We start from the raw sequence: 11701 nt of genomic DNA on the forward strand, positions 1-11701 counted from the left end.
CAAATTACAAAAAATTCTATATTTACTTTATTTAAAGTATTTATAAAAAATAGGTGAAATAGATATTATAAGGTAAATGATATTTTTGTAATTAATAATAAAAACATTAAATTGAAAAAGAAAACTCTACTTCATGATTTCAAATACCAAACTGGTGTGTTGTTTTAAAAAATATTGGTAGTTCAGGTGTAAAACTTCGAACATAATGTCATACCAAAGTTCAGAATATCTGTCATTTAACCTACATTACTTCCATATTCTTATCTCTGTTATCCCAGAGAATTTCATTTTTTAATTATTATTATTTAACTTGTTTCCTTATTTAAGTATTAGAAAAACAAAGGGGATAAATAGGTAGAAAGAAGTAGTGAGAACTAGGAGATATAATTGAATTCATAAGATATTACAATAATAATGGCCGAATACAGTTAAAATTTCTCCTTCCCTAGTCTTTATGATACCAATGCCTCTCTTTGGCATGAGAAGGCTATGTTACCATCCATCAATTTATAAATAAACGAGGACTCCCTTGGTGGCTCAATGCATGATATAGGTCAGCACCAAAGCCACAAGCATTAGGACATATGCAATTGTTTGGTCAATTGTGGTGCCTGCAAAGTATGAACAACAATTTGTTAGCAATATGAACTATGCCCCTCTTTGCAAATCTTCAAGAAACAGTATAGTATTCATATTCAATTGTGAATCAATGTTTTTACTTTGCCACCCTGCAGAATCCAGATCAGATAATGAAAGAAGGCTAACATTTTTTATAATTGAAATCTCCTAATTGTATAGTTTCAATGATGCTTTTATTCATCCAAAACGATCAATTTCTATTCTTTTTCTTTGATGAACTTTGTATCTCTCAGCTCAGAGTTAGAGACTAATCTTTTAAAGTATTGAAATTTGTTCAAGAGATTGACTTCTAATAAATGCTCTCCCATATAAAAATTGACATATATTATAGAAAAAGCAATGGAACAAGAATGAAATCCAGAATGGAGAGAATTACCATCGCTTGTTGGAGCAGGAGCTGGAGCAGTGACTTCTGAAGAAGCCACAGTCATGAGAGCTGCAATGATGAGGATAAGGAAGGTAGCCACCCTAACTGAAGCACTGGAAACGGCCATGTTTCTCCTTGGATGTATGTCTTTCTTCTTTATTGTTTTTTTCTCTCTCTCCTCCCTTTCTCTTATTCTCTCAAACTTAAGAGAGAAAGAAAGGAGAGAGAAGGCAAAGTAAGAAAGGTTGTGTGAGAAAGATGTTCGGGTGGTGAGATTCAAGGGCCCTATGAACTCCCTTTTATAATGCCAATGCAGGCTTCCATAGGCACAAAAGCACCTCTTCTGAGACGTGGAATGAAGGGTGCACCCGCACCTTCAGGGGTCTCCTACTATTCTCAGTTTTCCTTTTCTTTCGCTCAATATTGTTACTAACAAAATTTGGCAAAACCAACTCATTTACTTAATATACGTTTTGTTTAGCTTAAAAGCAAACCCTTTGAACCGTAGTTTGAACAATAGCTGCACAGTTTAATTGCTAAGTATTGTAAATGTAAAAAAATTGGCCATATTAACCAATTAGAATGTGACTTCAAAAATAATTATTATAAAACCTAATATATTAATCATTTATAATAATCGTAAATGAATGACATAAAAAATATGATGGGTGCATGGACTATTTTTTTCATAATTTTAAACAACAAATCAAACTAGTTTAACTGGTTTTCAGTTTTTTCCTTGAAATAAGATAGCAGTTTCACGTTGTTCGCAGTTCTATTCATGTGCTACACGTACCTAACAATTGCCATTAATTCCTAAAAATGAACAGAGAAGACAAACTTAGGATTTCATGTTGAGAGAAAAAAAAATTGCAATTTTCTTTGCGATAATTACTAAAAATATGATGATAACCAATTAAAAGAGTACCGGACAGCATATTCATGCACATATAGCCACCATAGTTTGTAGAAATTGAAACAAATAATATATATATATATATATATATATATATATATTGTTGGTGTTTGTTTCAACTAGTATAGACATAAATGTGGATCCTAAGACTGAACGAAGGAAGTTAAGGAAAGAAAGGGTTCTCTTTGTTTATGTAAATCTGGTATAGCTGCTTTGAGTAGCGAATGGCAAAGGTTCTGCATAGTTCAACTGCTTTGGGGTCATGTTCATGCAATTCCTTGACAGACTTCTTCAAACCACCACGAGGATCTCCATGAGTGAGGTACTCGGCCAAAGTGCTGCCTCTGTAAAAGCAAGAAAACATGAGGAAGAAACTGATAGAAAATAGTCTCTGAACTCACTAACTAAAATTGCTAGTTTTTCCTTCGAAGTACTTTTCAAATGGTCTTTTTTTTTATCAGCAAAGAATTAAATTAAATTAAGAGGGATACAAAAGGGGTATCCCAACCCTTTTACATAAATCAAACCACATTAAGAATCTCCAAGAATAAAGAGATGAACAAACACCCCAGAAGCAATAGATAGATAATGTTTGCTGCATAAGCTAGACGTCCTATTCCAGCTAGCACTGTGCTCGTATTGGAATGCTATAAGTACCGCAAACTGCAGCTACAAAACCATCAAAATACACCAAAATATTGGTTATCTCCATCACCTCATTGGCATTCCTTCTACCCAGCTTGCAGTGGCACGATTGTAGCACTTGTCACATAATTAATCACTTCAATGCAGCATCTTCCATTCGCTCCTTTTTGGACTTTGGCTTCCCCCTGTTTGCTCCTTTTAAGCTCATGTTTGCTCCTTTTAAGCTCACTTTTATCAAAAACCAACTTCCTACTTATCAGGGTCCATCTCGCACTTAGATTGGTTGGAGTTTACAACTTCGACTTACATCCCCCAACATGTCTGAATCCCCACCACAACCTCTACTACTACCAACCACATATGAGACCACTAGTTGATCAACAAACACACTTAGGGATTTTCACAACAACCAAAACACCACATAAAAAACACATTTTGTTTCCTGCAAAAAGAACCCTGAACCAGCATACACCCTGCCTCTATTGATCTATCTGTTATAAGACACATCAAAACAGAATCCTCCATCATGTCCTTAACATTCCTTTTGACTCCTTGCATACAAGCACATATGTCCTTTCCATCTTGCACCAGTTGCAGGCCGTGACAAACCCACAAACACCTCCAACCAACTATAAATCCAATATAGGCCGTAGTCTTAAAACTCTTGGCATCTGGGAGTCCTAATTATAACTTCTAATGCAAAGCATTGGATTAAGAATCCAGTCTACGAAAGAATAAGTAAAGGAATGCACCTTGTGCTTCATCCAAAGCCAGGATTTGAGTTGAGCCTTCTGAAACACCTCCTCTGCATCTACTAGCCCTTTTTTGAATACAATCAGGTTCCTTTGATCCCAGATACACCTAATAACAGATGCCCAAACACCTTTCCATACCAGGTTTTGCTTCTTGCTAGCATCGCTCAGATAAAAACTCATAAAGTGCAGATTTAAATCAGTCTGTTGAACAGAAGAGATACCTATCCATTTGAAGCACAAGGACCATACCCATTGTGCGTATTTACACTCCAAGAAGATATGTTGACAAGACTCCTCCTTAAGCTGACACATTGCACATATCGTAGATTCCATCATCACCCCTCTCCTACTCAAACTCACCCTTGTTGGGATTCTATCCAGCAGCACTCACCAAGCTATCACGATCACATTTGGGAATGCCTTAGTCTTCCAAAGAAGATTAAACACATCGGATTGGGTTCCACAAGATTGTTTGGCAAGGCACTCATAAGCAGAATTCACAGAAAAAAGGCCTGGTTCTTCCTTCCCCCACACCTGCACATCCACGTCATTCCTTCTCATTAGTGCCCTTGATAGTAGTGTAAAGAGGTCTGCTTCCAGTGATGATTCCCACTCAAATCTGGCACGCCTCCATGTCAGCCTCCATCTCCAATCCGAATTAATCCACACGCCAACTTCACCCACTGTTTGCCCCTGGTTTAAGGATAGGGAGAACAGTCTAGGAAACAAGGATTTGAGATCAGAGCTCCCAATCCACACCTCCTCCCAGAACTTTACTTTGTCTCCACACCCTAGTTTCCAGCTTAGTTCTTCTTGAAACCATCATTTTCCTCTTCCCTCCTTGCACACTTTATAGAGATCTTTCCACCACCAAGATTGGAGTTTGACTAGTGTATGGACGCTTCCAGACTCCAACCCATACTTTGAGTCCAATAACTCCTTCCACCTTCCCTCCTCTTGAGAGATACAGTGTCATCTCCATTTAGCTAGGAGAGCACGGTTTAACTTTCATATTTCTCTTAAACCCAATCCTCCCTCCTCTTTAGATTTGTACACATCTTCCCAACTAACCCAGCAAATGGTCTTTAACATCGGAATATAAGAGATGAACAAAAGAGATATTATTTGTCTATGAGATGAGATTGCAAAGCTGAGGGGAGGGCAAAGCTTTTGATTGTACTCTCTTTTACTACATATCATGTGTTCATGAAGCAACTTTCTCTCTTCTAAAGGAAATTTTTTCCTTAGGTTATAATACTATCTTTAATATCAGTTGCCATCAGATCAATTCAAAGAAATGGCATAACCCTGTTATGATGCGGAAATCATTAAAGGGTAAACTTCAACCTCCTCTTTTGAAAGATTCTAAAATTACACCAAACATATCCTCTTTAGAAATATTACTCTCATACAAATTGAGATGTGTTACATTTTAATGTAAACAAACCTCTGAGAGTATTTTTTATTTGCAGCTCTCAACATCACCAACAGTTACTTTTGAAGTAACAACATCACCCTAAAATAACTAAGTTTTTGTCACATTTGAATTAGCCTGCGGTTGTTGCAAGTTCTTAGTTTTTGGTGTGTAAATGCAATTTTCAAAACAAAACATTTCCAACTAAGATGGAACTAAATTAATTTTAAACTTAAATTCTAAAACTCTCTACTGTTGGAGTTTTCAAATTAACTAGAGATAAGACCAAATTATAAGCCGGTTTTGTGAAGACTAGTTAAGTTTAAACCTAGTTCTTAATATGGTGAGTCATTCAAAATCTATCTTAGTCGAGATTTATCATGTCCTCACAATTAGGACCCCTTCTATATCAAGGTTCGGTATCCTCAACGTAAAGAAATGTGTTGAAGATCACACATCAACTATAGATAAGGTCAAATTATAATATATAAGTAAAGGAAAAACCTCACCTAATTAAGACAGTTTTGTGATGATGAGTTAGGTTTAAATCCGCTTTTTATATTTAAAAAAATAGTTTTTAGTTGTCTTCTTGGACACAGAAAATCTCCAATGACGATCTAATGTTAATCTCTGACTAGAGTATTTAAAATTGTGACGTCCACTCTTTAGACATGAGGAGAATTATAAACTTGGACTGGTTGGCGATTATTCGGGTTATTTGGATTATGTGAATCTCTTGTTATAGAGGATCTCATCTTAAGCGCCAATTCCCTCCAAAACAGAGTTCCAATTTAGAGAGCTAAGATCCTGCATCAATTCACCCCATCCCATCCCACACACGAAAAATTGACAATGTGCAACTTCTACTCTAAAACAAACAAAATATTTATGTTGTAGATGTCTCCGGCATGCATAGAAAAATGATGAACCTTTAGAAATCATACCAGGTTAAATATGTGCAGCATAGCCAACATTATACATTGTCAAAGTTATTATTTGTGCCTCTACCTGTGTGCATCAAACTTGCTGAATCCTCGCTGGTTGGTATAAAATGTTCCCTTGCTCATCTGTTCCTCGAGAGTTTGCTGTTGATAGAGAGCACACACAGCCTTCATACACAATTCAGAATCTTTCCCAAAAGCTGCAAGCATATCAGCCTCAAATTCCCACTCCATGTCATCTTTCCTCCTCTGAATTTGCGATATTATCTTACTGAAGTCTACGTCCTCATCAGATACATCTCTTGCATCATCCATGTGATTATCTGGTACATCTTGTGAGTTACTGGAATCAGAGTTCACATCCCCATTAGATGCATCTTGTGATTTGCCCGATGTATCATCACAAGACAACTCATCAAAATCGTCAACAATAAAATCACTCAAGTCTTCATCTTCACAATCAGACAAATCCTCTTGTGACTCATCATCACCATTAGTATCATTTGTCGGATTACTTTGCTGATGTTTGGCCTTACCAGATGTATAAGCTGTTCTACCTTCATTTTTTTTAGCCAATTTCCTCAGTGGCATTATTCGCTGCCTGGGTGTTACAGAGCCGATAACCTTGTAGTCTGCTGACGTAGAAGCAGGCACTAAGTTATTTGTGTCACATCTGACTTTATCAGGTCTTACTTCCTGAATATGCATCCTCTTAAATTTACAATTCGGCACATCATCATCATCACTTTCTGACTCACTTGTGACAACATTACAATTTCGTTTCCTCTTAAGTGTTACCACAAAAGGTAAATCTTCACCTGAATTCCTATCTTCCTCGTTGTTTTGGACATAACTGCTAGACATCTTCTCATTTTCTGCAGTAAAACACGAAGAAACAAAAGTATTTCTGCTGCCCTCACTATGTAGCACATGGTGTTGGGCAATATTGGGTTCATCATCACTGTCAACGATATCAATTGCAAAAACAGAAGAAGATTTTGCAACCGAGGGTGTAGATAGCGCCATCTTTTTGCCGGGGCTCTCTCCAGTCTCAAATGTCAATTGCCTTTTAACTCTCTCAGCACATAGCATTTTAGAATCTATAATTGGTTCTAGATGCGAACTACCACCAGTCCTAATCGCATCACTTTCCTCCTTTCCATTTTCTTCATGGTAATAACTGCCACTTTCCAGCTTCAACTGTGAGGCCCATGATTCCAGTTTCCAGTACCTGTCTTTCCAGACCTCAACCTCACTCTCAAACCTTTTCTTCTCACATTCCAAAACACTGTTTTCAATCATTAGTTGGTCAACCTCATTATCATCTGTCAAATCAATAACTGTGTCCACCTCTCCCTCTTTTACATTGAAAACTTTTTTCTGCTTACGTCCTTCACTAAACACCCTCAAAACCTCCACCTCACCTTCAAATGCCCTGAGTTTAGCCTCAAGTGCTTCACATTGCTCATCTTTCTTTTGAAGCTTAAATTCTAACTCGGCACACCTCATTTCAACTTTCTTGCTTCTCTCTTCCAATTCATTACACCTACAACTTTCTGACATATTATTGCTAACAACATTGAGGTTTGACATTTCTTTATCTTCTTTCATTTTCTTTTTAACTAACTCCACCAAAAGGGCTTTGTAATGCAATATTTTCGTTGAAGAAGAACTACATTCCTGTCTCAGAAACGCTGCGCTCGTAATTTTTAATATGACAAAAACCCAAATAAAAAATAATTAGAAATTGAAAAACCCTCTTATAGTTAGCTCAGAAAGAGAGACAAAATGCAACTTTTAAGACCTACAAAGCGCGCTATCAAAAACACAAGAACAAACAGCAACTCACAGTGTTTCTTACTCTCTAGTTAAACCATAGTTTGCCTTTAAAAAAGTGGGTTCCAATCCAATTCATTCTGTTGTTGTTCTTTTTTTGTTTTTCCTTAAATAGTACTCATCTCATGGTCATGCTAGCATCGCGTAACAATAGTAAACGAGTGGACAAACATGAACCAAAGCAAATACCACTATTTTCTTCACGTATTATAGTAAACTATATGAACGTAAGCTACCTTAACAAAAAAACAGTGACTTACATCCTGGGTTCAACTTTCATTTACCAAAAGGAAAATAGAAAAAAATTATATTAAAAAAGTAAATTAGAAAAACTGAAGTGAACTTACATTAAAGCGTGCTTAGTGAGATAAAGCTGGGAAATTTGGGGACTGAGTGTGTTACTAGAATGAATAGAGTTAGAGTTTGAGGGGATTCTTTTGCCATAGCGTGTGAATGCATACAAACTGGGTATTAAGAACAAGAAACGTTTGTGAGAATAACGAAACTGAAACTTCGCGCGGTAACCGAAAACGTGACGTGTAGCAACTCATAGGGTCTCAGGCCCAGTAGGCAGGATTGTAATTAGGTTGAGTTGCAGGTTCTTCTAAAGCCGTCGGCCCAATTTATTTTAAATTTTTTAATTATTGTTTTTTATTATCAAATGTTATCAACACAAAAATATTTTTTCAAGTTAATAACTAATTTTAATAAAAAAATTAAATATATTTTTCTTCAATGTATTATTATACAAAATTATTTTTTCGTTTTTAATCATAACTTTAGATTTTTTAAGTTTTTTTAATATGAAAATTATTGAAATAGGTGTTTAAAGTAAATGATATTAACTTTTTCTCAAGTATCATCTCGACCTTCAGCATGAAGTATATTATAGTGTTCTGGTCAAAAATGAGTTATTGTGCATGAAATTTATGGACTAAAATTTTTAACTTTATTTTTTATATAAAATAAAGTTTTATATAAAAAATATTTAAAATATTTAAAAAATATCAATTTCTATTTTAATTATAATGTATTTTTAAATATTTTCATATAATAAAATGTATTTTATGTATAAAAAATACAAAAATTGAGTTTAGTTCCTTAATTTTCATATTGACATAAATGAAAAACATATTTAAACCAATAAAAAAATATCAATATAATTTTTCATAGGAAACCATGTTTACATGCCAAGAACATTAATAAGCACAACAACAATAAAAATCTCTTTCCATAAATAATTATTATATCACTATAAATAATTTAAATTTTTGTAATATTTTTTTATAAATTTTCTATTAAAAAATTGTATGAACTTTTTAAAATTCTAAAAATTATGTACAAAAAAAGGTCTCAAGTAATATAAAAAATTTATAGTAATCTATAATGCTATATAGATTGACTCCTAACCACCCAAATATTTTATTTCGATTACAATATGTTCTTATAATGATACACCAAATAAAATTAAATAAAAGTTGAAAGTACATTTAAGAGTCTTAAAAACGTAAAAGTTAGTAAAATCTAATGTAAAGGACTCACAGTAATTAGTTTTTTTATTACTATTATTTTAAAAAGTTAAATACAAATTTTACTAAATGTCATGTAATAAATTAATTTGTGGATTTTATGGGAACAACTTGATCAGGTAGTTTGGGTTTAGACTACAAAAACTAAATGAGAAACTGGATTGCAAAACATATATCTAGTCTTGTATTGGTTAAGTAAAACTTTTGCTAATAGACTCTGATGTCCTATGGGGTTCCCACAAGGTCGGTCTTGGGGTGATCAGGTTAATTTTGGACATAATTTTAACTAATTAGTTTTATGTCAATCTTACGAGTCTTTTAACCCGTCTGTGACCACTTCGATCCATGGGTGGAGAGTTGTCATGACGGTACACAACCTCCAGTCTTGAGTCAATTATGCAAAAAGGCTAAACAACCATTTAGAATATTCATAAGTTCCATAAGCGTGGTTTCGGCTCAAGAGTCTGTACTTTAAGGATCATGTCTCATTATGTCCCTTCCACATGACTACATTTTACTTGCTCGCCTTCTTAATGTTTACAAATTTCAATCGATTGCATCACTCCCCTTTTATTCTTTGCATCATTTGGTCATTCAAAGCAAAGTTGAAAAACAAAAAGTTCTTCATTTCTCCATTTATCCTTTGCGACAACGAGAACTTCTTCAAAACTTTTAGAGTTATCTTGTGATTTTTGCCTCTTCTTTCTTAGGTAAGTCTTAGCTCAAATGTGTGTGTTACTTTTACTTCTTTTATCTAGTAATATTTCATTTGTTGGATTCAACTTATAAGTGTTCATCATTCTAGGTTTGGTGTTTAGTGTTTCTTGGTCTAGCATTTAGTGTTTTATGGGTTTAATATTTAGTTTTTTATGGGTTTAATGTTTAGTTTTTTCACATTTAACATTTTTTTAGTTTATCCATTTTGTAGTTGAATCTTGCTCTTGCTTGTCACCCAAATGACAACTTATGATGCTTCCTATACTTGTGCTAAAATGGAGATGTGGATGGAAACTTCAGGTTACACATACTTGAAAAAGATAAAAGCATTTTGAAACCTCCAAGAAATTAGTAAGACTATAAAAAAGTATATAATTCTCCAAGTTTATGAAATGGATGAGTCGATATGTAAAAATGAGGCTAATGATCATAAAGATAAGTTCTGCTTTTTCTATGACACTGTTTTCGTAAAGCTCGATCTTAGGTTGTCCTTTGATTTGTTTGAGAAAGAGATAATAATTATTATGAATGTCATCTCGACCTAACTCCATTCTAATACTTGAGCCTTCCACATCTTATGTACTCATTTCAACATAGTGTGGGCCTCCAACATGTTTTTCTGCCTTTTCGAATTCAAAACATTTTTGGATGTGGTTGACTGATAACATTCTTTTATCGCTTGTCTTTTTTTCTTCAAACTTTTTCTTCTCTGGATAACTGGCTTTACTTCCAAGTTGATGGTTAGATGATGGCAAAGAAAGTTAGGGTTTATCCCTAACATCTCGGAGGTGTCCAGGCAAAGACATGCAAGTTTGCTTTTATCAACTTTATTAATTTGCTCTTCACTTTCTCGGGCAATACTTGATCGATATTTATCTTTCGTCCCTTCCTAACATCTATCTCCCTTAAATCTTCTACTGGTTGTAATACTCGATCATCATGGATGGTCTGAGGGTCAAGATCCAAGTTATTGATATCAAATGAGTGAGAAATCGAATAAGCAATTCGGCATATGAGCAAACTATTCTCATAACACTTTTGAGTTGTCCTTTGATCTACCACCGAGATCGTGATCTTTCCTTCCAACATGAGGAGATTGACCTTAAGATGTACTAACGACACGACCACCTATAATTTGTTCAAAGAGGGTCGCCTAAGTAGAAGGTTACAAAAAGAAAGAGATTTTACTATGATGTATGTGATCATGAAAATGCTTGTTTACTCTCCATTAGTAAAGGTCGTTCGAAGATCTACAAATCCTCATACTTCCACTTGCTCCCCTGAAAAATCGACCAACACTCCTTTGAATGACCTAAGTTGATCTTTCAAGACTTGTAACTCCACAAATGTATCCAAAACATGATACCGGTTGAGCTTCCATGGTCCACTAGAATCATGTGTATGTTTTGTCCCATCTTCACTACTGGTATGACTACAGTATCATTCTCATGTGGTGCTACATCTTTTAGATCATCCTTGGAAGAGATTGTAGGAGGCAAAAATGTGGTTTTTACTTTCAAAGACAAAATGGCTTAGGCATAATGTTTCCTTCTAGAACTGGTCACCCCTCCTCATGCAAGTCCTTCTGAGATAGAGTTAAAATCACCCAAGATGCCCTTATCATGTTCATCGCTAGATAATCAATAGGTTGTCGATGTATCCACTCCTCTAGAGGATCATGTTCTTCTTGTAGGCATATCCTAGTACCAACGTAAGTGACCTTCATTTTCCAATCTTGTCAACTAGTCGACCATATCATAACAAGCCTTTGTACTATGACCATGAGTCTGATGAAATTCACATTATTCCTCTCAATTTGGGTTAAGGATCCATTCGATCGATTGTGGGTATCGATGCCTCCTGCTTACATCGGTGCCCGCCAACACCTCTCTCCTAGGTACATATAGTGAAGGACATATGCGACTTTTCCTCTTGAGGATTT

The 11701-nt window shown here is 35.0% G+C and overlaps 2 protein-coding genes across 2 annotated transcripts; both read right to left on the reverse strand.

Annotated features, from left to right (window-relative positions):
• Positions 1-365: 365 nt before the first annotated feature.
• LOC150025217 (arabinogalactan protein 41-like) lies at positions 366-1293 on the reverse strand. The gene is made up of 2 exons (XM_090295542.1): positions 1016-1293; positions 366-611 (listed from the first exon to the last, which is right to left on the reverse strand). The coding sequence occupies exons 1-2, from the start codon at positions 1131-1133 to the stop codon at positions 538-540; spliced, it is 192 nt and encodes a 63-aa protein (XP_090151668.1). The 5' UTR covers positions 1134-1293; the 3' UTR covers positions 366-537.
• Positions 1294-1940: 647 nt separating this feature from the next.
• On the reverse strand, positions 1941-8011 carry LOC137823014 (uncharacterized). Its single transcript, XM_068628084.2, has 3 exons — positions 7861-8011; positions 5745-7371; positions 1941-2266 (listed from the first exon to the last, which is right to left on the reverse strand). Exons 2-3 carry the CDS (start codon positions 7286-7288, stop codon positions 2086-2088), a joined length of 1725 nt encoding a protein of 574 aa, XP_068484185.1. The 5' UTR covers positions 7289-7371; positions 7861-8011; the 3' UTR covers positions 1941-2085.
• Between the last annotated feature and the right edge of the window lie 3690 nt (positions 8012-11701).

Source organism: Phaseolus vulgaris, chromosome 9 (genome assembly GCF_051622355.1).
Source record: "Phaseolus vulgaris cultivar YP4 chromosome 9, ASM5162235v1, whole genome shotgun sequence".
Classification (NCBI taxonomy): domain Eukaryota; kingdom Viridiplantae; phylum Streptophyta; class Magnoliopsida; order Fabales; family Fabaceae; genus Phaseolus; species Phaseolus vulgaris.

Bases quoted from the DNA above. Each gene is read 5' to 3' on its own strand.
- LOC137823014 (XM_068628084.2), bottom strand. From the start codon at position 7,288: ATGAAAGAAGATAAAGAAATGTCAAACCTCAATGTTGTTAGCAATAAT. The intron at 2,267-5,744 runs GTAGAGGCACAA...TTGCTTTTACAG, and splicing joins AGCAAGTTTGATGCACACAG to AGGCAGCACTTTGGCCGAGT.
- LOC150025217 (XM_090295542.1), bottom strand. From the start codon at position 1,133: ATGGCCGTTTCCAGTGCTTCAGTTAGGGTGGCTACCTTCCTTATCCTC. The intron at 612-1,015 runs GTAATTCTCTCC...CATACTTTGCAG, and splicing joins TCCTGCTCCAACAAGCGATG to GCACCACAATTGACCAAACA.